The sequence below is a fragment of the Lepidochelys kempii genome, chromosome 2, assembly GCF_965140265.1.
Source record: "Lepidochelys kempii isolate rLepKem1 chromosome 2, rLepKem1.hap2, whole genome shotgun sequence".
NCBI classification, from domain to species: Eukaryota; Metazoa; Chordata; order Testudines; family Cheloniidae; genus Lepidochelys; species Lepidochelys kempii.
In genome coordinates, this window is record NC_133257.1 from 197,292,367 (window position 1) to 197,319,186 (window position 26,820).

Below are 26,820 nucleotides of genomic sequence, written 5' to 3' on the forward strand. Positions count from 1 at the left end.
CAAGGCGTCGGTAGGCCGCCGAGGCGGGGCAGAAGCGCGCGGGCCCGTGGAGCGAGTCGGAGGGTGGAAGACACCCGGCCCCCGGCGGCGGCGCGGACAGCGCCGAGCAGCGCGCCAGAGAAAGGCCGCGGGGAGAAGTGCGCGCCCTGGCGGGGGGGCAGAGTGTGCGTGTGCCGGCACCTGGCCGGTGAGAAGAGGGCAAGCGCCGGCAGGCAACCGAGACGCAGGAAGGAGGGTGCTGGGAGGAGGCGGGCGGCGCCCACAGCCAGGCGGTTGCTGTGCCCGGCTTAGGGGGGACTCAGCCCCTTCGGAAGCCTGCCCAGTCCGAATCAGTAAAGTACAAGGGACTTGTGGCCTCGCTGTTGCCTGGGGGCGGGGTGTCTCTGAGTAACGTCCGGGCGTTAAGGAGCTGATCCCACTGATGACACCAATTCACTGTCTGACCCTGGGCAAGTCACTTATTTAGCCTCTCTGTGACTCAGCACCCCATCTGTACCGCGGGCACAATAACACGGCTACCGTGAGGGTGGCGATAGGGAGATGCCAGCTAGAGGGAGTTAGTGAAGTGTTTCAGAGTAACAGCGTGTTAGTCTGTATTCGCAAAAAGAAAAGGAGTACTTGTGGCACCTTAGAGACTAACCAATTTATTTGAGCATAAAGTTTTTGTGAGCTACAGCCCACTTCATCGGAAGTGAGCTGTAGCTCACGAAAGCTTTATGCTCAAATAAATGTGGCACCTTAGAGACTAACCAATTTATTTGAGCATAAAGCTTTTGTGAGCTACAGCTTTCTGTGTTTAAATGATACCCTCAAATGCATGCCTCTGAGCACAAAGGCCTGAGAGCACCCTCCCTGTTACCATTTAGTGCCTGTACTGTTTGGGCTGGGGTCCCATTGTACTACGCATTGGTCTCACAATGAAAAGAGAAAGGATCAGTGAGTTTACAATGTAAGGATACGCTGAGCCTTGGATGCACAGATGATAACAAAGAAACAGAATCAATATACAGTAACTCCCCACTTAACTTCTTCTCGCTTAATGTTGTTTCGATCTTATGTCCCTGCTCCATTACAGAACATGCTCCATTTAAAGTTGCGCAGTGCTTCACTATAACGTCCTTTGGCTGCCTGCTTTGTCCACAGCTGGCAGCCGCCCTATCAGCTCCCCTACGCCCCCTGCACAGCGCCTTCCGCCTGCTGGCAGACCCTGCAGATCAGTGCCTTCACCCGCCTCCTGGCTGTGGCAATCAGCTGGCTTGTGGCATTCAGGAGGGAGGGGGGAGAAGCAAGGATTTGGCATGCAGGCTTCTCCTGCCTCCCACGCAAGCAAGCTGATTGCTGCAGGCAGGAGGCAGGGGAGGGAGGGGGGAGGATGCAGAGTTAAGGTGAGAAGAGGCAGGTTAAGGGTGGAGGCTTGGGGGAAGGAGTGGAGTAGGAGGGTTGAGCGCCCCCTCCTCCCCCTGGTGCTTGCAGAGTAGGGGAAGTTGCTGTTGCACAACTTGCTTCTCCTAGCCTACAGCACCTTCAGCCGCCTTGCCTGCCTGATTGTCTCCAGTGCCAGTGGGCTGTGCCTGTGTGGGGTAAGGTGGGGGCACCTCCCAACTATAGTGCTGTAATGTACTGTATGGCAAAAAAAAATTTCCCTGGAACCTAACCCCCCCATTTACATTCATTCTTATGGGGAAATTGGATTCATTTAATATCGTTTCACTTAAAGTCGCATCTTTCAGGAACATAACTACAGCGTTAAGTGAGGAGTTACTGTATGTCTCAAGCAATGGTCATAACCATTGTCAAGTGTTTTGTATGCATTATAGCACAGGTGAGTTTTAAGGAGAGATTTGAAGGTGGACCATGTGCGTATTTGAAGGGAATTTCTTCCATGTATATGAGAAGACATATAAAAATAGTACTAAAATGCTTGCTGGAAAAATTCATTAATATCCCTTACAAGAGCTCAAAAATAGATTATTAAAAAGCATAAGCAGTTGTTCAAACTCTCTATGTACTTGTGTGGGCTGAGTTTGGACCAGTGTGCCTTTTAAAAGTGTGTTTGGGATAGTCCATAGTTTTTTGAGAGATAAATGATGTTGACACAGTGGGTAGCTCACAAAACAAAAGTGATGCTAAGAATCAGAATAATAGAATTGTAGGACTGAAAGGGACCTCACTAGTGACAAAAACTGCTCTTTCTTTGTGTAAGCATGAGTTAGGATTGCCAACCTTTAGAGAATGAAATGTGGAACAATAAGCTGTTTTAAAACAAAGCAGTTAAGGGCAAGCATGGTCCTGGACCCTAGAGTGTGCTGGAATTGCAAGTTATTTTAAAAGTAGGGAGTTCCCTAGTCCTGCTTACAGGCTACTTAGTTCTGTAGAGAAGCATGTGGTCAGAGCCTCAGCAGTCTAGAAAATGCCAGCCTAAAATATGGCATGGTGAGCTGCGCCCCTCGGCCTTAGGGAAAAACCTTCTTTGTATGTCTCTGTTCTGGGTTCTTGTACGTTAGTCTGAATTCTACAAAACTTATTTTGCAACCTTCCAGCAAGAGTATTTTATGTTTTTATTCAACTTCTCTATGCATGGCATCCATATAACACCCACAAAATTCAGAAAAATTAGATATTAGGGATACAGGGCAAGAGTTGAAACTTCAGAAACTGTTGCAACTTATAAAATCCTGGCCACTTTTAAAAAACAGGCCTCTCTTCCCCCCACAGCAAATTGACCAATTGGCAGGGAAAAAAACATTATAGTTGGGCAGTGCTGCAAAAGTGGATTTTCACTTAGCACCTCTTCCATTATTTTGCATGCTTATATATCGCTCCATGTAGAGATTCCAAACTGAATAATTATATTTCTGAATGCTTTACATTTTCAAGCAAGCAGGAAATCCAAGAGTCCTCCCAACAAAAATTTTCCAAAATAGATGCGGATGAAGGATCATTTTTGTGATAACCTGTGTTTTCAGGGTTTTTGTTTTGTTTTATCTTTGCTGCGGAGGATCCTCTCTATCCTTGTCACAGTTCAGAGAATCTAACCATTTCTGTTTCTTTAAACACCTTAATTAAAGGCCCTGTGCACTTCTGGAAGGGATCTGGGAGCAAAGGATGGGGGAATCATATGGAAAAAATAGAACACATGGTTAGGGTTATCTATTCTGAACATTAATGTTAATTAAGGAAAAAAAGATCTGAGGCTTGGAACAGCTCTTTTTTTTTTCCAGACCCACTTCATTCTCCTCTTATGAGAAACCAAGTCCTTTATTTGGAAGTAGATTGTTTCAACTTTTATGGCCACATTGAGGATCAAATTCTTCATGCTTATGCATTCACAGTAATTAGCAGAGTGTGAGGTAGACAGAATATTCCAGCTGATCGCTCATGTCCTTGATGGTCTAGAGCATTTCTTTTAAAACTATTATGTGCCCCGACACTTTCTACATCCACAAATTTGAGCTTAGTCCCTTAAATTGAGTAGAATAGATTTTGTTTCATGTGTCTGTAAAATATGAATTTCCTGCCAAGAATGGTACCGTCACCATCTTGCACTCAGAAACCCACCCCCACCCCCACCCCATGAGCCTCACTCCCTCTGCACCTGTACCACACTGATGAGCCACCCGGATCCCCACCCCACCAAGCCCCAGTCAGCTACACCTGGATCCCCATGCCATTGAGCAGCACTCCTCCAGAACCTGAAACCCCCCCCCATTGAGCCACACACACCCAGACCCCCCTGCCAAGCTCAATCCCCCCACACCCAGACCGCCCACCACCACTAAGTCCCACCCACCTTCACCTGGATCCCCCTGCAGAGCCCCATTATCGTTGCACCCAGAACCCCCAACAAGCCCGAGTGCATCCAGATCCCCCCACACTTGGATTCCCCCACTGAGCTGCCTGCGCCCTGATTGCCCCACAATGAACCCTCTCAGCCCACACCTGGATCCCCCCACATTGAGCCCCTCCACAGTTGGATCGTGCCTTGCTGAGCCTACCTGCCCACACAGAGAGGCAGGGCTCTGGGGTGTTTCTAGGGCAGGCTGGGTCCTTGCACTGTGTCAGAGTTGGGTGCAGCCTTACCGCTGAGTCCATGTCCTGGGGGCGGAGAGGGGAAGAGCTGCAGTCATCTCCCACCTGGTGGCCTGTGCTCCCCAATACCATGCTGGAGCCTCCACATTTATTTGACAGATAAAATTTGCAGAATTTTAAATTTTTTGGCACAGAATTTTAATTTTTTTAGTGCAGAATGCCCTCAAGAGTAAGCAGCTTTGCAGATATTTATCATGTGCTCCTTCCATGCATAAGAGACAATGTGGGAGAAAGTGCAAAAAGGTGCTCAACAGAAAATTGGACAAATGAGCAGTTGAGATTGACATCACTTGTGGAGCAGAGTCATGGGGTTGACATCTCGATAGTGTATATGAGACAATAGGTTGGGGATTGGCCAGAAAGGGCCTTAAAAATGAAGACAAGTAGTTTGTTTTAGATGTAGATGGGGCAGCCAGTGGAGTGCAATGGTTGAAACAATAAGCCAGAAATATGAGAATTGCATATAGGTAGGACAATATGGCATTTCTCAAGGTCAGAGAGGAGGAGGTTGCTATAATCATGACACAAGAGGATGAGGGCCTAGGCAAGCATTTTAGCTGCCTAAACAGAGAGGAAACGCATTATGTACACAGGCATGATTCAATGGTCACATCTACCTGCAAAAAGTGAGTGTGCTTAACTGACAGCCAGAATCAACCACATGCCAGCCAGTGTCACTAGCAAGGATGAAACACTATTAGGTGCTATAATTAATTGAGTATTAACTATACTGTGTGTGGTCACAAACCATGCTTAGGGATAATGACATGTCACTAACAGGCTATGTACTGATTAAGTTATAGTTTAGCCAAGACTTTAGCAACATGTCACTTACCAGTTTTGGCTCAAATAGCAATACAAAAACTAGAGCATGACAAGTGTATTATCCTCTGAGCTAAGTAGGTCAAATAATGGTTGCCAACTTCTGATGAACCAGATAAAGAAGATGGTAAAAAGTTTCAGCACTACCCAGGTTTGATAAAATCTGACTTGCAGAGAAACCCATATGAGCACTGATGATGATTCACATAATCAGGATTGGGGGAAGCTTTTAATTGAATCCATTGAGACACTTCAGTAAAACATGAAAGTTAACTGAACTGTGATTATTTTTTCAGCATTCACAATATTTCCTGGTGGACAAATTAATTACAAGAAATGTGTGTGATTGATGGAAACATGATTGCTTTAGTGAAGGTCTTTCTCTAATAAACCACAATATAAGCAAAGCTTAAAGACTACTTGCTGATACATTCAACTAAATATTTTTGGAAATGACAATGGGCTATGTTTTAATAATTGCATTCTGAATTTAAATAATCACCTCAGGTATATGAAAGTTATCAGATAATATTGTAATACTCCATTTCAGAATTATCACATCTAAATTCCCTACCAATACCCAATAGGTCTTTTTGAATCATATAGCAAGGTGGCTCACATTGGAACTCTCTTGTTAATTGTGATAATTGTCACCTGTACACTATTGGTAACGCTAGCTGAAAATTTCCAAGTGGTTCCTATTGTCTCCAGCTGGCACTTACATTTTGGATAAGTAATGCATCTATTGGTCCACTGATTGCTCATTTCAGTGGGAAGACTAAGAGACCTTGGAGAGACCAGCAGAGACTAAAACTATGGTTCTCAAACTGTAGGACAGGACCCCAAAGTGGGTCGGGACCCCGTTTTAATGAGGTCACCAGGGCTCATGTTTAGACTTGCTGGGGCCCAGGGCCAAAGCCCAAGCCCTGCCGCCTGGGTCCAAAGCCCGAGCCACACCCCTCGGGGCCAAAACCCAAAGACTTCCGCTCTGGGGAGTGGGGGGCTCAGGCTTTGGCTTCAGCCCTGGCTTGGACTTTGTCCACGTCCCTCCCCACTTGCCCGGGGCAGTGGGGCTCTGGCGGGCTTAGGCTTCAGTCCCCCTTCCTGGGGTCGTGTAGTAATTTTTGTTGTCAGAAGTGGGTCGTGGTACAATGAAGTTTGAGAATCTCTGGACTAAAAGAAATCAAAAGAGTCCAGTTGAAGGGTCTAAGGGATTCTACTGGAATTTCCACTATGATAGGTTAAAGGGACATTGTTAATTTGAAAAATCAGATTTTGGTCTGAAAATGTTGGCCTAACATTTTCAGTGTCTGGTTATTTTGGATTCCATCGTTCTTATGTGCCCAACTTGAGACACCTTAGCAGAGATTGATTTTCAGAATGTGTATACTCAAGCCCCTTTTGGAAGCCTTTGGTTGAGCACCCAAATTCACTCATCATTTTGAAAACTTATGCTGTTGTACATACTAGAGTTACAAGTAACACCTAAAATTACCATAAAGAATTTAACAGGAAAAAATATTTTTCTACAGGTTTTGTACTTTGTTTGATAGCACCCCATGTGTATTACTTTTTACTATTTCTCCTATAAAGTGAATCAATTTCTCTCTCTGTTCATGAGCTTTACAAAACATAACAGTGGGACTGAAAAACATTTACAGTTTTTATTGTAAGGATTAAAAATCTCAATGCATCATATTTAAAGGATGATCTATTAGAAAATGGAATTTTAAAAAACTTAGTTTAAAAAAATCAAGTTGACAATGTCTCCTTAAATACTATAAATACAAAAAAATCTACATTAATGGGAGAGATTTTTTTGCTTTCCATAGCAACTGTAACTTCTCCCCACCATCAGCATAATGTTTATAATAGTGTGATCATAGGGTTTCAATTATACCAGGTGCTTGGTTGCAGTCAGATGTAAAGTTGCAAAGCATTATGATCCCTTGTTTTCACAAAATCAAAAATTCACACACTGTCACTTTCAGAAATGTAAGTGTATGTAAAAGAAATAATTATGTATAAAAAGAAATAATTATCAAATAGCAAACTGCTATCTTGACAGTCTGATTACGTAGCTTAACAACTGTTAACCAAAAATTGTTTCTTAATACTTGCAGAACTTATCTTTAAACAGTTTTGTAATTTTCTTGCTTTTTGTAATTTTCTTGCTTTTAGCATGCGTCCAAATGGTGACCTGCATTTCCTGTGTTTTCAAACTATCTCATCAGACCAAACTTCCTGCTGGAAATTATCAGTAAAATTGGCAACTTTTGCTAAGAGAGATCATCACTATTCATTTGTATGGAGCTACTGGAACATTAGTAGGTAAGAAATTGTTTTGAAAATCATATTTGAAGTATATATTTTAAATGTAGTAAATAATTATTTGAGCGTGAATCTGCCAACGAGCTCTGCACCCATGTGGAGCCGTGTTAAAAGCTGTAGGGTTCTAGTTGCATAGAACTCGTATATAAAGGTTTTACAGTATGCTCCACTTAACTGGGACATACTTTTCCAGGAAAGCCGCTTAACTGGGAAATCTCCCAGGGAACCAATTTAAGATCAATGATACTTAATAGCCACAACTGTTTTAACAGAGTCTCTATGGGGCAATGACTGCTGCTTAATAGCATCCTCCTGCTGGTGGTCTGATGGTGCTGAGGTCATCTGTCTCATGGAACTCAATCTATGATAGAAAATGTTTGATAACACCAGTTTAGCTCCTCTGGTGGAACAATGTTAGGATCACTAGTATAGACAGACAGCTGGCTGCTGCCCTGATTTTCAGCACTGTGTGGATTACAGTGGGAAAAACCTGCTAATTTTCCCCATATGTTTGAGGAACAGTGCTGTTCAAAAAGTTTGAGAAACTGCTTGAGATGACTGAAAAGTGCAGGTTTTAGGGTTTTTTCCTAAACGTTACAAAGAAAAATATAGTCATAAATAGCTCTAGCTTGCAGTCATTTCTGTGTTTCTGTCTGAGATTCATATTGTCATTTGATTAGTTAATCACCCATTTTCTAAGGTGTGAATGTGTTTTCACACTTCTACCAAGACAGTGTTAACTATGAAACTATAGATAGCAATAGAGATTAATTATCTATTGCACAAGTCTCCACACCTTGTTCTTACCAGATAAAGGAAGAGAGAGTATATGTCTGTACACAGGTGTGATTTTTAAAAAACCCCAAATAACTCTGGTCAAATGAGTTCAAAGGAATATTTTCAAATGGCATCTCTTCAAAATGTAAACTATGTTTGACACCTTTGATCTTGTTTCATAAAATATTTGATTTCCAGTTAAAGGCTGTGATTCTTGACTAAGCCTACTTGTGTGAAGTATATCCACTCATAGGTGACGTGTGGGTGAGCAAAATGAGAATTGACGTTTAGTGGAATCAAAGAATAATAATGGCTTCTCTCTTTTAAGGGAGGAAAAACCGCTGTGAAGCCGCTTTAAAATTGCTCATGGGGCTATTGCACTTTCCCTCTGAGATTTCACAGACTGGAGATGCCCTTTTCAAAAGAAGAAAAAAGAGTTAGTAGCTAGTCTCTTAGCTGTCCATGTCACTAAACATTTACCCACCCATATGAGCATAAATCCTAATCCAACTGCCTCTGGTTCTTGGAGGGCCACAGGTTCAGGGTCTTTACAGGAGAAATTGTTGTTCGTGGTGGAAGAAGAAGTCAGGCTTGAAGAGCTGTGTCTCTGTCATCTGATTAACCTGTAGTTAGGAGAAACAGGTCACCAGATGGGAGAGTAGATGACCTGCAGGGAGCTGCCAGATATCCATCCTCACTGCAAGAAGCTGCTGTATGTGCTTAGAAGTGAGTAAAAATGCCTTGTGGTTCCCTGAAGCCACTGACCTCTGTGAATGCCTGCTGCCCCGAGTTCTAAACGCAGCCCCTGTAATAGCCAACCTTGTGGGCAGCACATGGGGAAGCAGCCTCCTGCTCATTTGCGGGAGGTAGCCCCAAATAACAATCATTTGTGTCAACCACCAGCAGATATGATAAATGGGAGGCGGGAGATCAGTAAAAAAAAAATACCCAGGGGAAATAGAAGGTTTGCATCACCTGGGACATTGAGGTTTACAAGGGAGTCAGAGGCTTAAGAAGAAGTAAGGAATGCAGAGCTACCAGGTACCTCATATGGGGTAAAGGAGAGAATAAGTTAGGATATTGTGAATTAGAACATCTTGAGTGGGGGACAAACAAGCATGGAGTGGAGTGGCCCCACAGAGTTATGTAGGGGGTCCATTTTGAATATGTTTTTAGAAGCTTACCTGAATATTGTGTATTGGAGCGTAACCAATTTAAGTGAAACATCTAGTGTAATAGTTCTTAAACCATAGTCTGTGGTCCACCAGCACAGACAATGTCACAGAGACAATATGGAACTCATGGGGGCTTAATCCCCATCTCCCTCCTGACCCCCTCACTCCCCCCAGCCTACACCTAGGGAACAGTCTGTCACTGGCTTTTGATTCCTTGACATTTCCCTCTTCATTTCAGTATTTTCATATGTAACTTTAGCGCCCTTGTGGCCAAGATGGAATCTGCTCTGCAGGCAGCTCTGGCCAAGAGAAGGCACGCGAAGGAATGCAGCAGGGAAAAATCTCTTCCATTTCAGGGGCACCTGTTCCAACCCCCCCAGAGTGTACACACGCACTCCGGAAGAGTACAATGAATATAGGAAAGGGAAATATTTATTCACAGAGGGATGAGAGGGAAAACAACAGGGGTAAATATAGGGGGAGCAGTAAAACAAGGTTGCATTCAAAACAAGGCTCCACAGGCCCAGTGGTACCACCGTCTGAAAGGGCAGGCATTGAGCAATGTGTCTGCACACAGAGATCAAGAATCCTGGGCAAAGTTCCAGTCCAGAGATGAGATTTGGGTGCTCCTGATCGTCTTTGGTGCCAGTAAACTTTCCCCAACAAACCCCTTTGGTGGCCTCTTCTGCCGCTCTCTGCAAAGCAACACAGAGTAACAATATCCCCACTTAATTAGCTAACAGCCTCCCTCCTTATTCCCAATGCAAAGTCACAAGGCCTAGTACTCACAGTCCCATGCAGCTCTGGGCAGCAGCGATACTAGGTCTGTCCTTCTCGGGTGATTCCTCCCTGGCACAGTGCTCCTTCTGACTCCTGTCGTGGGGTGTCCACGATCGGCCGCTCTGTCCCTCCCAGGCTTCAGGCACGTTCTTGGCTGCTTCACTATGTGAGGACCTGCTTGCTACAGCCCTTCTGTCTGGAGCTCCCAACAGACACCCTCTTGCTCTCCCCTCTTTCTCTTGTCCCCCTCACCGTTGCCAACTTTCACGTGGTAAATAAGCACCCCGACTTTCACAATAAACCAAAAATCAAGCTCATCCCATTTCAAAACAAGGCCAAAACAAGCCAATCCCTAAGAACCCCAACCCTCTATGTGACTAGATCTCCCCGGTGTGCAGTCTGGGACTGTGGTGGGCCTGCTGTGCACCCCTGACTCTCTCCCCCCCTTCCACTGCTTGCCCCGCCTTGTCCCTGCTTGCGGGAGCCGATCAGAAAAAAAGAAGCAACAAGCTCCTACAAGTTAAACAAGCTACAAGCCAAAAACTAGCCAACAAGCAACTCACAAGCCAGTTAAGTCTAAAACAAACCCAATTTCTGCATTTTTTCCGCAGGTTTGGCATGTCTGCTCCCCTTCCCCCCAACAGCACTTCCTCCTTCTGGAACAATCAGCACTCTCCCCCCCCCCCCCCGCCAAATAAAAAAGATTTAAAGGGCCATGTTCTCTGAACCCCAAGGGGGTTACACGTATTTACCTCAGTACTAGAAGTCAGCATAGGGCATCCAGGTAAAAGGGGTAAAATTAAAATTTTTAAATTGTGGTAGTTCATTAATGCAAATGAGAGGAGGTCAGGCCACTACTAACCATACTCCCTCCCCCCCTCAAAGGAAACAAACCTAACCACCAACAATAATTTGATTTCCTCCGCTTACAAAATAAATTGTTCTTCACATCCTGGTTAGGACTATTCCTTGTTTTACATGTAATTAGAGAAATGATGGGTGAACCTCACTTTGTTTGGAGGTTCATTTTGGAAATGTATCTGAACCATTTTTGGAGCTCCAAACTTTTAGAATTTCCTTACTTCCAGCCCCGTATGCAGTCCCCAATCTTCTCCCATCTTACAACATGCTCTCATGTAGTAGAACACCTAGCCATTCCCTTATTTTGTTCTTTCCCAGGTGATAACACAACCTTGAAAGGGGCCAGTTTCTGATAAATATTTGTAGGCTCTTTCCTACAAATATTTATTCTTATCTGTCTGGCTGATCCACACCCCTCAGTGTGGGAGAATGGCTGATGGAGCCACCTAAATGAGAATCCAGTGGCACCATCCATACTATTTGCCTTGCCAAGCCACTCCCCAATGGAGCATAGGTCTGAGGTACACATCATGGTCTCTTACCCCACCCATTCTGCAGTGGAACTGCTCTAATTTCTCTGGGTCAGGAATCTCTGTAATCATAGAGGTTGGTGCAGGGTACCGTCTTGAATGACTAACACAGGATATAATGACTCCTCCTTGAATGGAAAAAAAAAAAAAAACCACAGAGTTCATCAGCAACAAAACAAACACAGACTATTTTTAAAACCAGTAAATCCCTTTTTAGTGCTTTAAATCCTGTTTTATTGCTAAACAGTTTTCTGAGGATTATTTTCTGTTTATTTAGATCTATAATTAACGTAGCGCCCCCATTGTCTGAAATAGTTGCTGTCCCTTGATTTTAATAATATTAATAATAATTATTATTATTAATCTTTTCATCTGTAGATCTCAAAGTGCTTTACAAAGGAAGTAAACAGTGTTTTCCTCATTTTACAGATGGGTAAACTAAGGAACAAAGAGTTTATAGTGAGTGACTTGTCCTAGGTCACACAGCATCTCAGTCACACAGAGGCAGAAATCAAATCTAGGTGTTCTGATTTATAGGCTGCTGCAATAGCAACGAGGCAACACCACCTTTCTATGTTTAAGAGAGAAAAAGCCTAATTTAGTGTGATCTTGGCCATTGGATATGGTTCTAAAGAGTGGTTTACTGTCCCTGGAAGAGATAAATGGGGGTGAAAGTATCAGCTATCAGTAAAAGAAAATAAACATGATAAAACAGAAGCAACTCACTGGTTGATTGCAAGAGAATTTTGAGGAAGCTATCACAAGTAAGTCCAGTGACTTGGTGATTTCACTAATTGGATATTTCTCTGATATATTCCTCAAAAGTCTCTTTCCTTCCATTACCTTGTGACTTCTGTTACATCAAGTGAATTTTTGGATGGATGAATGAATACAAATTTACACCATATCTTTTCCTAGTGTGTAGAACTTCAGGGAGCCTTTTATCTAGCAAATCTCCACTGTTCTCCACATCTGATCTTACAGTAGGTTAGTGGTTGTGGCATCATATAATTCACCCTATGCACATCTCAGTAGATTTAATATTTGAAAAAAATATTGCCGTTTCCTTCATTCTTGTCAAAAGGACAATCTATGGTTTGGTTTTCCTTGTTCATTTATTTATTTATTCATTTGATTAGAGATACTCACTGCATCTTATGTGTTCCAAATTTAAACCTGACACCTCGATAGAAAAGTAACAAACAGGATGTGAACAGGGGAAGACTCTTTTCCTACCGTGTCTGATCAAAACATGTTGTTTTTATAAAGCCTTCCCTCCCGCCTCTATTTTCTTTGGGTGTATAAAAGTGATGCAACAATAACAATAACCTATTTTCTCCACATTCACCAGTCTGGAAAATTCAGTCTGACTTAAATTCAGCATCTTTCTACCAATGACTCTCTGCTGACCAGCAATAATTTCTGCATGTTTGCTTACTAGAACATGAACCTCATCAAGAGACAGTATTGATAATCATAAAACCACATCATTTCAGTCACAGCTAGGCAAAATAATTTCTGCCTCTGTGTACTTCTGTGTTGGGCAGAACATTTCAACCATTGCTTTTGAAATGAACCTATTGCGGTTTCACTGACTATGATGTTTTATATTCTGTATACCTAAGGCCCCATTTTTAGAAAGGGACTGAAGCACTCTAGCTTAAGCACATGAGTAATGTTATTGAAGTCAATGAGATTCCACATGAGCCTAAAGCTAGCCAAGTGTTTAAGTATCTTGCTGATCTGGGGACTAAATTCCCTCTGTATCTTCAGCTGAATATGATTTGTATTTTTTTCTCATCCCAACATTTTGTTTAATGTTGCTGTGTGCTGTTAAAACAGCTGCTGTGTTCCACTCTAGCAGCTGTTGCATTTGAGTAGTAGGTAAAGTGATCCACAATACAGATGGGCTTCAGCTGTTAAACTCAGATTTGAATGTGTATTTCCTCAGAGTATTGGGCCCATTTCTAATTACTTCCTTCATAAGGATGTTCTGAAAATTAATATAGGTGCTATGTAAGCCAAATTATTATTATTATTATTATTATTATTATTATTACTGTCTTTATGTGTTGTTGTTGTTGTTGTTACTAGTGTTGTAAACTATGGTACTGTTTGGAAAAACAGATACCAAGATACTGTTCAGATTACATTTAACTGTATCTAAAAATTCAAAACTTCTTTCGGGCCCTAGGACCTCTAGGTTATAAGCCTTTAGATTTCTTTTATTATTATTATTATTTATTACTTTATTTATTTATTAAAGAAAGCTCAGACAAATTAAGCTGTTTTGCCTTCTTACCTTAGCCCATTAAGTGCATATTGCATTATTAAGAGCTTAATCCAAAGTCCAAAAGAACTCAATGGAAAAATTCCCATTGATTTCAGTGGGCTTTAAATAAGGTACTAAGATCCTAGCTACTGTAACGCTTAAATCACAATTACATTCTTTAATTCATCAAGTGTTTTCCTTTAAATGTGTAAACGGTAAATTTCACTTTTAATTCTACCCAGAACTGAACCGTGTATCAGGAAGCGTAGTTGAATGAAGCTAACTAAAATCAATACTGTTTGGAAATCCTTGTAGGAATTATTGAAAGAATATTATGAGGTTTTGGAACTGCCCAAACAGTTTTGCATCTTGAGTCATGGTGGCAAAAACTTAATCTGTGACAAACTGAAATTAGGGGATAAGTAAAGATACTGTGACTTGGTGTCTCTCAGTAAATAAACAGTGCTTAAATAGGAGTAGAAAAGTGATGGTATGCTCAAAATGTTCTCCTTTTTAGCCAACTAGCAGCATTGTGAAGGCTGAAGATTTGACATAGACACTAATGCACTTCACCTTTCCTCAATTTAATCACTATGTTATATGTTAATGTATTTATTTATTTGTATTGTGGTAGTGACTGCAGCGAGGGATCAAGGCCCCTTTTGCTATGCACAAAATAACATCTCTTTTCCAAAAATCTTACAGTTTAATCATGTAACAAGACACAATAGAGTTAAACAAATGGGAGGGAGGGCAAGGTAACACTAAAATGATCATATTTGGTATAATAAGGAGCAGTCACAATACACCCACTGCCGAGCTATTGTTATATCATATATACGTTTGTGTATATTTGAAGGCGTAATTAGCCCTCCTCTTTTCCCCTCCACATCACAGAATGGAAAGGAGCACAGGACCCAAAGTTCTGTCATTTAAAAGTGACGTGTACCGGAAAAAAACAATTGAGCATTTGCCCTTTTTTGCTCTTGATGTATAACTGAGGCTTTGGTCTAACTAAAAGCATTGGACTATTTAAAAATTTTTGTTTCTTGTTTTTTTTTAACTAATTACAATAACTAATTAATATTACAGAGAAAGGAAAGGTCAACACTTTCACCCCTTCAGTGAAGACGTTAGAGCTGATAATAACATCTCCAAGACCTATCACAGGTTCTTCAGTAAAAGTAGGGAAGACCCCCAAACTTGATATTCCTGATAATGCGAAGGTAAAAAACAAGCAGGGGAGGGAAACATAAAAAAATTACAACAAACCAAACAATCAATCCCCTTTTTAGTCTTCATCCTTTGTATGCAGTATAAAGAAGTAAAGAAGAGCATGAGCTCAATTTTTATAAACTACTTCTCAATTCAACTTTAAGGGAAGTCTGTATTGTACTAAATCCACTGCACATGATAAATCAGTTTTTCCTGAGCACTGTCTTCTACAACACAAACATGTAAATCTCTTTCAGTATCTTAATTTGTATTCAGATAAGTACCAAAAGGACTGATTGCAGTGTGATGAATCAATTCCCTTGATGAGACCTAAGCTGCAGAATGGGGAAGCTGATGCCTGAATTTCATCAGTGTCTGATATGTAACATCGGATTATGGGTAACGTCTAGATTTTAACCCCTCTCTTTTTTTAAAAGTGACGTTTGGCTTTGCAACCAAATAACTCCCTTTCACTTTAAGGGGAGTCAGCTAACTCATCACTGGTTTGAAACTTTAGGAGTAGGGGCCCTGTTCTGAGAATACTTTCTCTGTGTACATGGCAATAAACTAGAGGGTTAGGGATTGGAAAGTAGTTTTGGAACATTGGTGTCCCAAGTCGTAAAAACCATGGCTAAATAATGGAAAAAACTCAGACCTTTTGGAGAAATCAAACTGCCTTTGCAGAATCACACTTCAAAAATGTATTTAGAAGATGGTTTGGGGGTTCTTTTGGGTACCCAAGTACCATTTCCCCCTCTTACACAGCCCTTTTTTTGTGCCCAGGTTTCTAATTTTTCATTCCACACATATTATATGACAATTTTGTGGAGTACCTTGCCACTATATATTTTCTTTCACCAAAACTTCTGCAGTCTTATATTTGTCACTGCTTTACCCTCTATTACAAGCCTCATAGTCTGACCCTTTTTGTCCTTGCTTTTTACATTGTGTCAAATTCAAAGGAAGTGTAAACCTACACATCAGTAAGTCAGTGGTGTTTAGGCTCAGTGTTTTATCTTATGATTTATTACAGTCTCTTGGCAATTATTTTTCCTGCTATCATCCCACCTTTCCACCCTTGTCATGCTGATTACACTAATTTACACCCACAGTGATTTACCAATGTACAACTTACACCACAGTTTACATCTTTGAATTTGCCCTATTTGTTGGCCTCCTCTTCCATCCTTTATAGCAGGAGTGGCCAAATTTACTGACCCTCCGAGCCGCATACAATAAGAAGTTAGAGAGCCACAGAAGTTAGAGAGCCACAAGACCTGCACAACCTACCAGGGTGTGAGGCTTCTGCCCCGATGCCCACCCCCAGGGATAAAGTCCTTAGACTCTACCACCCCCCCTTGCATTACTGAAGCCCCTAGTCCCATCCACCGCATGGCAGAAGCCCCAAGTGCGCCCTGCCCAGTTTTGTAGGTGGAGAATCGGGGGGGCTGGGGGAGTGTATGGGGGACTCCAGGAGCCACATTTTAACTGTAAAAGAGCCACATGTGGCTCACGAGCCACAGTTTGGCCACTCCTGCTTTATAGGCTTGTAGATGTCATAAGATTTTAAACAAAGGAACAGATTTCCAAAAGTGCACATGCACAACCCCTGATCTGCATGGGTATATAAGGATGTATGCATGCAAATAAGGTTGTATCAATGCATTGGAGTTTCTGCATGTGTACTTTTTCTCACTTGCTTTTGAAAATCTGGTCCAGTGTAGGGGCATAGACAACTTTTTTGGGGGTGGGGAGGAATAGAGTTAAAAATAATAGCTGTTCAATATCCCTTTAGCAATGATTAAATTTGTCCACATTCCATAAGATGAGATAAATGAGTTTCTATTCCAAGGTCAGTGTATTTTTTCTTTCTTAATGCAATCTCTACATTTTTGCGGGACTAAAGTGCCCCCCAACAACCCATGCATTATGTGTCCAACTCTTCACATTCACCTGCATTCTCACTCACCCATTATAATGGGGTATATCAGGTCTTCATGGCCCCTTGCTTGAGACCCCACTGTTCTGCTGCACCCCAGCTGGGGAAACAGTTATCTGAGAAGAAAAGAGCAGCCATTTTGAAAACTTGCAAGATATGGTTGTCCAGCAGCCAGAAGGGCTGGGGACCAGCAACAGCCAATCAAGCCCCAGCATACTGAAATAAAAGGAGCTGCATGCTGCCAATGAGTCAGTTCTTAGCTGGAGCCAGAGGAGTGAACTCCTTATGCTGGAGCCAGAGGAACTAGGCTGAGCCAGCACCTATCACTGGCAACCTTTAGTGGTAGATACTAAGAAGGGGAACCCCTGCTGTTTCTATCCCAGAGAGAAAATTTAACCCAGAAAGGGTAAGAGATTATTTTGTTTATAATTGACCCTGAAGGGCAAGGAACAATTTCTGGTTTGGTTTTGTTATACTCCAGAAAGGGTTTTGGATTGTGTGACCTAGCAGAAGGCTGAGTCACAAAATACCCACAGAGGCCAGCTGACAGCCTGCAGGAGGTGTTGGTAGCCAAAGAGAATGATACTACAACTGGATAGCAAGGGTGTATTCAAGAGGTAAGTGAAACCTACCACACCCATTTACTCACAACTTGCTTAATACAGGACACATGCACACAAAATCCTAATATGTTAAAAAGTCATTAACATGTAATAATTATACACGTTAATACAAAGTTACCATAGACAGTAAAGGGCAGAGATCTTCTGACCTATTTGAATGATTTCAGATCAGCAAGCTTGGATGCTCTTTGTCCGAGGGTACTGGAAGAATTATCTGAAAAAATCTCAGAGCCACTGGCAATAATATTTACAAACTCAATGGATGACAGGAGAGGTCCTGGAGGACTGGAGCAGGACTAAATAGTGCCCATCTTAAAAAGGAGAAGCCGTGGGTCAAGGTTCCCCCCCCAACTCTGAACTGTGGGGTACAGTTGCATGAAAGACCCCCTAAGCTTACATTGTACCAGTTTAGGTTAAAACTTCCCCAAGGCACAAATTCCTTTCCTTGCCCTTGGACAGTATTGTTGCCACCACCAAGTGATTTACACAAAAAATTCAGGGTCACTTGGAATCCCTATCACCCCCAAATATCTCCCCTAAGTCCCTTCACCCCCTTTCCTGGAGAGGCTTGAGAATAATATACCAACCAATTGCCTTAGCAATGTAAGCACAGACCAGACCCTTTGTCTTCAGGACACTGAAATTAATCAGGTTCTTAAAAGAAGAACTTTATTTATAAAGAAAAAGTAAGAATCACACCTGCAAAATCAGGATGGAAGGTAACTTTACAGGGTAATAAAAAGATTTAAAACACAGAGGATTCCCCCCTGGGCTCAGCTTTACAGTACGAAAACAGGAATAAAACTATATAGCATAGAAAAATTCACAAGCCAAAACTAAAGATAACCTAATGGATTTCCTTGCCCTACTTACAATTTCTGTGGTTTTAGATCTATTATTCCAGGTATATTTTCGGGAGATGTTGTACCTGCTTGGTCTCTCCCTCCATCTGGAGAGGGAACAACAAAGAGAGCACAAACAAAACCTCCCCCCTGCCCCCAGATTTGAAAGTATCTTCTTTTCTCATTAGTCCTTCTGGTCAGGTGCCAACTAGGTTATTTGAACTACTTTACCCCTAACAAGTAAGGCAATTCAGTACAGCTGTCAAGGAGGGATTTTATGCTACCCTTCTCTCTAGATTTATGACACCGTGGAACTACAGACCAGTCAACCTGACTTCAATACCTGGGAAGCTACTAAAGCAATGTATAAAATATTCAATTTGCAAATACCTGGAGAATGAAGGGGTATTCACTAGCAGCCAGCATGGATTTACCAAGAACAAATCATGCCAGACCAGCTTGATTTCCTTCTTTCACAGGGTAACTGATTTGGTGGATAAGGGGCATGCGGTGGACATAATATATCTGGACTTCAGCAAGGCTTTTGACACAGTGCCCTATGATATTCTGATAAGTAAGTGGGGGAAATGCAGGCTCAACAGAACTACCATTAAGTGGATACATAATTGGTTAAACAACTGCAAAGAAAGAGTAACTATTAATGGAATTATATTGGGTTGGAGGGAGGTCTCAAGTGGAGTTCCACAGGGATCTGTTCTGGGTCCGGTGTTTAACATCTTCATTAATGACCTGGATGTCGGTATAGAGTTTGCAGATGACACAAAGCTAGGGCGGTTGCCAATACTTTGGAGGATAGAGCTAAAATTCAGAGGGATCTAGATAAATTGGAGAACTGGGCTATAGACAACCAAATGAAATTCAACAAAGACAAATGTAAAGTGCTATACTTAGGAAAGAAAAACCAAATGCACAAATACAGAATGAGGGAAAACTGTCTTGGCAGCAGCACTGCTAAGAAGGATCTGGGAGTTCTGGTGGATAACAACTCCAAGATGAGTCAGCAATGTGATACTGTTGCAAAAAAAGCAAATGCAATTTTAGGTTGCATTAACAAGAAGCGTAGCATGCAAGTCACGGGTGGTGATAGTACCACTCTACTCGGTGCTAGTAAGGCTGCAGCTGGAATACTGTGTCCAGTTTTGGTCACCAATGTATAGAAAGGATGTAGAGAAACTGGAAAGGATCCAGAGGCAAGTGACAAAGATGATCAAAGGGATGGAATGCAAGCCATGTGAGCAAAGGCTGAAAGAACCGGGTACCTTTAATTTGGAAAAGAGGAGATTAAGAAGGAAATGATAGCAGTCTTTTGAAATTTGAAAGGCTGCCATAAAAAAGATGGAGAAAAGTTGTTCTCTTTTGTCACAGAGGGCATGACAAGAGGCAATGGGTTCAAACTGCAGCATAGCCCATTTAGATTAAATCTCAGGAAAAACTTCCTAACTGTAAGAACAGTAGGATAATGGAACAGACTGCTTTAGGAGGTTATGAAAGCTTCTTCACTGGAGGTTTTCAAAAGGAGGCCGAATAGCCATCTGTCTCAGATGGTTTAGACACAACAAATCCTGCATCTTGGTAGGGGATTAGACTGGATGACTGTTGTGGTCCCTTTTAACCCTATGATTCTATGAATATCACAGAATCTGGACACTCATGACAGTGATGGCAAAATTTGTCCTTAGTTCTACTGCAAATTAAAGCCCACATACTGCTATTCTTTTGTTCCTTGAGCTGATTAGAAAATATAAGATATTTTGACAAAAAATGGGAAATATTTCCATGTAACTTTTTGAGGATTTTTCTTCATTTACATAAAAGAGAAATATCCATTAAAATTAAAAAATTAAAAAAATTAAAAATTAAAATTAAAAAATTCCCCATTTAGGGCTAATTGTTACACCCTGAGGCACACTGAACAGCACCTGGCTTCACAAAGTGGCCCACTAAATTCAATTAGACTATTTATGGAGTATAGTGCTACTCAGTGGGAGTAAGGGAATTAGTCCATAACTTGGACCAATTTAAATGAAGAGGGAGAGGTTTGTTGCATGCTACTTTAATAAAAGTGCAACTAGCTGCGACAACACTGCTCTAATTCAGGCCCAAAATTTATTCCCAAAATGTTTTCAACAAGAGTAGACTTACTAAAGATGTCCTAAAACCAAAAATCCCAACTTCTTGTTCCTCACATGTCACTTAAAACTAGAATAAACAATACTTAGCTGAATTTAAAATAACCTGTTGTGTTTTTTTATCAAGCATGCATATCCACTCAGAGGAAAATACTTTTGACATTAAACATTATTTACATTAAATTAGACTTATGTAGCCGTAGTTCTGGTTGCACAGCCGTCTGGAAGTCCTGAGCACAAATCAGATTAGGCCACTGCAGGTTTCCAGCCAGTGAAATCTGGTTCCATCGCAGAGGTGATGGTCTCAGTCCCTGGAGAGGGGGCCACAAATGGTACATTAAAGATACCTCTGGCTACTCTGTGAACCAGCCCTAGAAAGCAGCTGCAGAGAATGCTGCTCGCCAAGCTGGGAGGTGTGGTACTATGGCAGCAGAGAGCCTGGGAGGAAGAAAGTGGGAGCTTTGATAAAAGGGGCAGATTCTCAGTGGCAGGGTCATTGGCAGCTTAGGGAATGTGTAACAGAGCGGCTATTTGGATATATAATGACAGTTACCACCACAATGGCTTTGGTTGCTGGCAGCATGGCTATTAAAAGGGGGATAAATATATGGGCTACTCTGGTCAGATGTTCAGTGAGGGGAAAAATGAACTTCCTGTCATTCAAGTCCTTGTGGGTCCTGCAAAGAGAACAAAAGGATACAGTCATTAAAAGAACTATCACTGGCTGTTGACCTGCCTATCAATAAGCATTAGATAAATATGGTGCTATTAAGGTGAAACCTTCACATTTGTTTTGATAAGCCACTAGTGCTCAATAAAGCAGTTCAGTCTGCAGCAATGCTGATTTATGAGGAGTGTCAGGATGCTGAAAACCAAGAGGTGTTAAGCATTGTTTTGTATGTTGAGCTTGGGGGTTCCCCAGCAGACATCATCCAAGATATAATTGCCCTGGAGATGGAAAGCAGCTGCTGCAGAAAGTGGAAGGGAACAAAGGGAAAAAACTCCACTCTTTTGATCAGTACAGGTGAACATAATTGTGCTCCAAGAGGAACCACCTGGCCTGCTGACCACGACCTGGCGCAGATGGATGTGTGGTTGTAGTACATTGTCCTCCACGACTTCTCCCAGAGCAGCAGGAACATATACCTCTTCTGGGAAGTTTCATGGGGATTGAACCGACTCCAGCACTTGAGGCTACTGTACCGGAGAGCAGAAAATCTAACAGTTGCTGTGGGAGGGCTCATCATACATGCATCTTCAACAATGAGCTGGAACAGGTCATGTCAAGACATTCAGTGAAATGGCTCATGAGTCATGACCCCCTTCTCAACAGCGCTGGCTCATTGTCTGTCAGGATGCCAATGAGGGCCAGGGCAAGGAGGCAGCAAGGACTGCAGAAGATGCAAAACATGTGGTTTTGCATCTCTGCCTTTGGGAACTGGTTGATGAAGCTCTGCAATGATCCTGAGGAGGACACTAAGCTGCAGTAAGAACCAAAACCCCAGGCTGATAAGTATAAGAGGACCCCAATCCTCCACTCTTGCTTTGGTACTACATTCCTGATTTTAAGATCCCGAGGGCATTTAAAATACTGTGCACTGATTTTTCTTCCATGGATAATATGCCATGTATTGCTATGTCTCCCTGAGTTTGAACTGCAGTGCTGAATCCACATCATTGTCATGCACCATCCCCTTACCAAACTCCTCCAGTGTTCCTTCCCCTCCAGCCCCTACTTTGCTCCTCCCCAAAATGGTCCCTGAGCATGACACAGCTACAAATCACTGATTTTATTGCTTTCTGATGAAGCACTATTAATCATTTGGCAGAAGCTGTAGCTTAAAAACAGATTATTGATGAAAAACCATTGTGTCCCTTTGTTTGTGCATTTCTTAGCCATCAGACAGGCAACAATGGTTCCAGGACCACACGGACCAGGGGATGGGAGGGTCCTGGTTTAAAAAGGTCCTGGCTGGGGATGGCACAGTTGTTTTAAAAAAAAAAACAAAAAAAAACCTTAGTTGTTTGTTTAATGTTAGTAACAGCTGTCTTTTGTCCCTTGGAAGATTAAACAGTTTCAGTGCTTCTACCACACACCTCTGATCTTATCATCCCTTTAAAACAGGAGCCACACTGAATGGAGGAGCTTAGGTCTGGGAAGGAGAAGAGAGCACTTTGGTTGTCTGAGGAAAAACTAGTCACAGCAGTCCTTTCTCCCTTGGAAGATTACAAAATTGTTACTGTCTCTGTCCATGGTGTCCAGCCTGTCCCAGCACTGAGCCATGCTGCACAAGCTGGGTAGCAGAAGGGGTGGGAGAAAGATACAATCTGGTGGATGGATAAACACAGTGCCACTTCCCTTTACAGTGGAGAGTTGAGGGTTTTGTGATGCTGATCTAAAACTTCAGGGAATGAAATAAGGTCGTAATGTCTCTCTCTTTCCCTGTCATTGCACTGTTTTGTTTTTTTAAACAGGAACCGGGTTTTATTATCTGATGCTCATTTTAATGTTTCTTGTTTGCAGCTGCCACCTGGCTAGCGATTCTGTCAGATCTCTCAGTCCCTGGGGGGTGAGTTTGCAGCCTCCATCCTGATCCTTCTCCACCATTTTCAACCCCTTCGTGGCCTGCAGCACCCTCCTGGCCACACTCTTGGAGCCGCAACTGAAGTGGCTGGGCATGACGCCATTGTGCTGGCGGCTCCCGTAGATCTTGGTCATGGAGCCGATGCCAGCACTGTCGCTGAGGTACAGATGCTGGGTTGTGGAAGCTGCTCTGGTATAGAACCAGTTCTCATAGTACGGGGCCAACTCCTTGTGTTTGCCCAGCTTGACCGTATCCACCAACTCAGGCACCTTCAGCTTTCCTGACTTCTTGAGGAAGGCAGCCAGGGCTCTTATTGGTTAACGTCTTTCACCATGACACCAGGTATCTCACTGCTGGCTCCGCGCTCAGGCAGGCACAGAGGCAGGACTTCCTCATGATGCTGGGAATGGGTGGGTGATTTTTGTGGTTCGCATCTCCCTTTATATGGAAACTCTCTATGCGAGTTGAGAATTGCCTCCCAGTCCTGAAAGCATATTTCAGCAAATTTTTGGTGTTACAGAAACTCCAGCTGGGTCTTGAGGTTCAGTGGCAGTGCAAATTTGTTTGGTCAGAAGAACATAACAGCTGCCATACTGGGTCAAACTATGGTCCATCTTGCCTGGTATCCTGTCTCTGACAGTGGCATCTATCAGAGCTTCAGTGGGAGCATACAGAACGGGGCAATTATGGAGTGATCCACCTCTGTCTTCCACTCATGGCTTCTAATAGAGGTTTAGGGTCACCCTGAACCAAGGGATTGCATCCTAGATCATCTTGGCTAATAGCCATTGATGAACCTATCCTCCATGAACTTTTCTAGTTCTTTTTTGAACCCAGTAATGCTGTTGGGCATCGTAACATCCCATGACAATGAGTTCCACAGGTTAGTTGTGCATCATGTGAAAAAGTGCTTTTTCTTGTTTATATTAAACCTGCTGAGTGATCACTCATGTATTGTGTGAAAGGGTAAATAACACTTCTCTATTGAGTTTTTCCAAACTATTCATGATTTTATAGTCCTCTATCATATTCCCCCTTAGTCATCTCTTTTCTAAGATGACCAGCCCTGATGTTTTTAGTCTCTCCTTGTATGGAAGTTTTTTTTATACGTCTAATCATTTTCATTCCCTTTCTTTCAACATTTTCCAATTCCACTATATCAGAGGTACCCAAACTGTGGGGCTCACCCCATCCCCAGGGAGCACAGAAGAACATTCAGGAGCCACAGCTGGGGCCCAGGCCAGCCCCCACAGAGGGTGGGGAGGGAGCACCACCAAGCTCTGCTCCTGGCTCCAGGCCCTAATCTTCGCTTTGCTCCCCCCACCCTGCCCCAGACTCGGCCCCCAGCCTTACCCCATCCACGTTCCCCTTCCAGGAACCACAGCCCAACTCTGGACAGAGGGCGGCGGGGGGGACAAGGTAAAAAGTTTGGGGACCACAGCACTATATCCTTTTTGAGATGGGGCAACGAGAACTGGATACAGTATTTAAGTGTAAGTGCACCATGGATTTATATAGCGGGATTATGATAATTTCTCTTATATTCTATCCCTTTCCTATTAGTTTCTAATGCACTGTTAGCCTTTTGACCACTGCTGCACATTGAGCAGAAGTTTTCAAAGAATTATCCATGATGACTCCAAGCCCTGGTCTACACTAGGACTTTAGGTCGAATTTAGCAGCATTAAATTGATGTAAACCTGCACCCGTCCACACGATGAAACCCTTTATTTCGACTTAAAGGGCTCTTAAAATCGATTTCCGTACTCCACCCCTGACAAGTGGATTAGCGCTTAAATCAGCCTTGCCGGCTCGAATTTGGGGTACTGTGGACACAATTCGACGGTATTGGCCTCCGGGAGCTATCCCAGAGTGCTCCATTGTGACCGCTCTGGACAGCACTCTCAACTCAGATGCACTGGCCAGGTAGACAGGAAAAGAACCGCGAACTTTTGAATCTCATTTCCTGTTTGGCCAGCGTGGCAAGCTGCAGGTGACCATGCAGAGCTCATCAGCAGAGGTGACCATGATGGAGTCCCAGAATCGCAAAAGAGCTCCAGCATGGACCGAACGGGAGGTACGGGATCTGATCGCTGTTTGGGGAGAGGAATCCATGCTATCAGAACTCCGTTCCAGTTTTCGAAATGCCAAAACCTTTGTGAAAATCTCCCAGGTCATGAAGGACAGAGGCCATAACAGGGACCCGAAGCAGTGCCGCGTGAAACTGAAGGAGCTGAGGCAAGCCTACCAGAAAACCAGAGAGGCGAACGGCCGGTCCAGGTCAGAGCCCCAAACATGCCGCTTCTATGACGAGCTGCATGCCATTTTAGGGGGTTCAGCCACCACTACCCCAGCCGTGTTGTTTGACTCCTTCAATGGAGATGGAGGCAATACGGAAGCAGGTTTTGGGGATGAAGAAGATGATGATGAGGTTGTAGATAGCTCACAGCAAGCAAGCGGAGAAACCGGTTTTCCCAACAGCCAGGAACTGTTTCTCACCCTGGACCTGGAGCCAGTACCCCCTGAATCCACCCAAGGCTGCCTCCTGGACCCAGTAGGCGGAGAAGGGACCTCTGGTGAGTGTACCTTTTAAAATACTATACATGGTTTAAAAGCAAGCATGTGAAAGGATTACTTTGCCCTGGCATTCGCGGTTCTCCTGGATGTACTCCCAAAGCCTTTGCAAAAGGTTTCTGGGGAGGGCAGCCTTATTGCATCCTTCATGGTAGGACACTTTACCACTCCAGGCCAGTAACACGTACTCGGGAATCATTGTAGAACAAAGCATTGCAGTGTATGTTTGCTGGCATTCAAACAACATCCGTTTTTTATCTCTCTGTGTTATCCTCAGGAGAGTGAGATATAATTCATGGTCACCTGGTTGAATAGAGTGCTTTTCTTCAGGGGACACTCAGAGGAGCCCATTCCTGCTGGGCTGTTTGCCTATGGCTAAACAGAAATGTTCCCCGCTGTTAGCCACGGGGAGGGGCGAGGGTTGAGGGGGTAGCCACGCGGTGGGGGGAGGCAAAATGCGACCTTGTAACGAAAGCACATGTGCTATGTATGTAATGTTAACAGCAAGGTTTACCCTGAAAGAGTGTAGCCACTGTTTTATAAAATGTGTCTTTTTAAATACCGCTGTCCCTTTTTTTTTTCTCCACCAACTGCATGTGTTTCAATGATCACAGGATCTTCTCCTTCCCAGAGGCTAGTGAAGCTTAGAAAGAAAAAAAAACGCACTCGCGATGAAATGTTCTCCGAGCTCATGCTGTCCTCCCACACTGACAGAGCACAGACGAATGCGTGGAGGCAAATAATGTCAGAGTGCAGGAAAGCACAAAATGACCGGGAGGAGAGGTGGCGGGCTGAAGAGAGGGCTGAAGCTCAAATGTGGCGGCAGCGTGATGAGAGGAGGCAGGATTCAATGCTGAGGCTGCTGGAGGACCAAACCAGTATGCTCCAGTGTATGGTTGAGCTGCAGCAAAGGCAGCTGGAGCACAGACTGCCACTGCAGCCCCTCTGTAACCAACCGCCCTCCTCCCCAAGTTCCATAGCCTCCACACCCAGATGCCCAAGAACGCAGTGGGGGGGCCTCCGGCCAACCAGCCACTCCACCACAGAGGATTGCCCAAAAAAAAGAAGGCTGTCATTCAATAAATTTTAAAGTTGTAAACTTTTAAAGTGCTGTGCTTAAAGTGCTGTGTGGCATTTTCCTTCCCTCCTCCACCATCCCTCCTGGGCTACCTTGGTAGTCATCCCCCTATTTGTGTGATGAATGAATAAAGAATGCATGAATGTGAAGCAACAATGACTTTATTGCCTCTGCAAG

General features: G+C 43.2%; 1 protein-coding gene and 1 pseudogene across 12 annotated transcripts; one reads left to right on the top strand and one right to left on the bottom strand.

Moving 5' to 3' along the window:
• The first annotated feature begins 6 nt into the window (after positions 1-6).
• LOC140907440 (uncharacterized) lies at positions 7-26,820 on the top strand. Of its 12 annotated transcripts, none has more exons than XM_073333408.1 (8): positions 7-187; positions 7,093-7,242; positions 15,129-15,251; positions 17,273-17,408; positions 18,736-18,830; positions 21,431-25,068; positions 25,165-25,567; positions 26,180-26,820. In XM_073333408.1, the coding sequence occupies exons 6-8, from the start codon at positions 24,991-24,993 to the stop codon at positions 26,653-26,655; spliced, it is 957 nt and encodes a 318-aa protein (XP_073189509.1). In that variant the 5' UTR covers positions 7-187; positions 7,093-7,242; positions 15,129-15,251; positions 17,273-17,408; positions 18,736-18,830; positions 21,431-24,990; the 3' UTR covers positions 26,656-26,820. The 12 variants fall into 12 exon arrangements, with proteins under 12 accessions (XP_073189509.1, XP_073189500.1, XP_073189502.1 ...); XM_073333399.1 differs by having other exon boundaries at positions 21,431-23,152; positions 24,555-25,567; XM_073333401.1 differs by having other exon boundaries at positions 21,431-21,892; positions 22,931-25,567.
• LOC140906163 (small ribosomal subunit protein eS19 pseudogene) lies at positions 22,870-23,637 on the bottom strand (annotated as a pseudogene).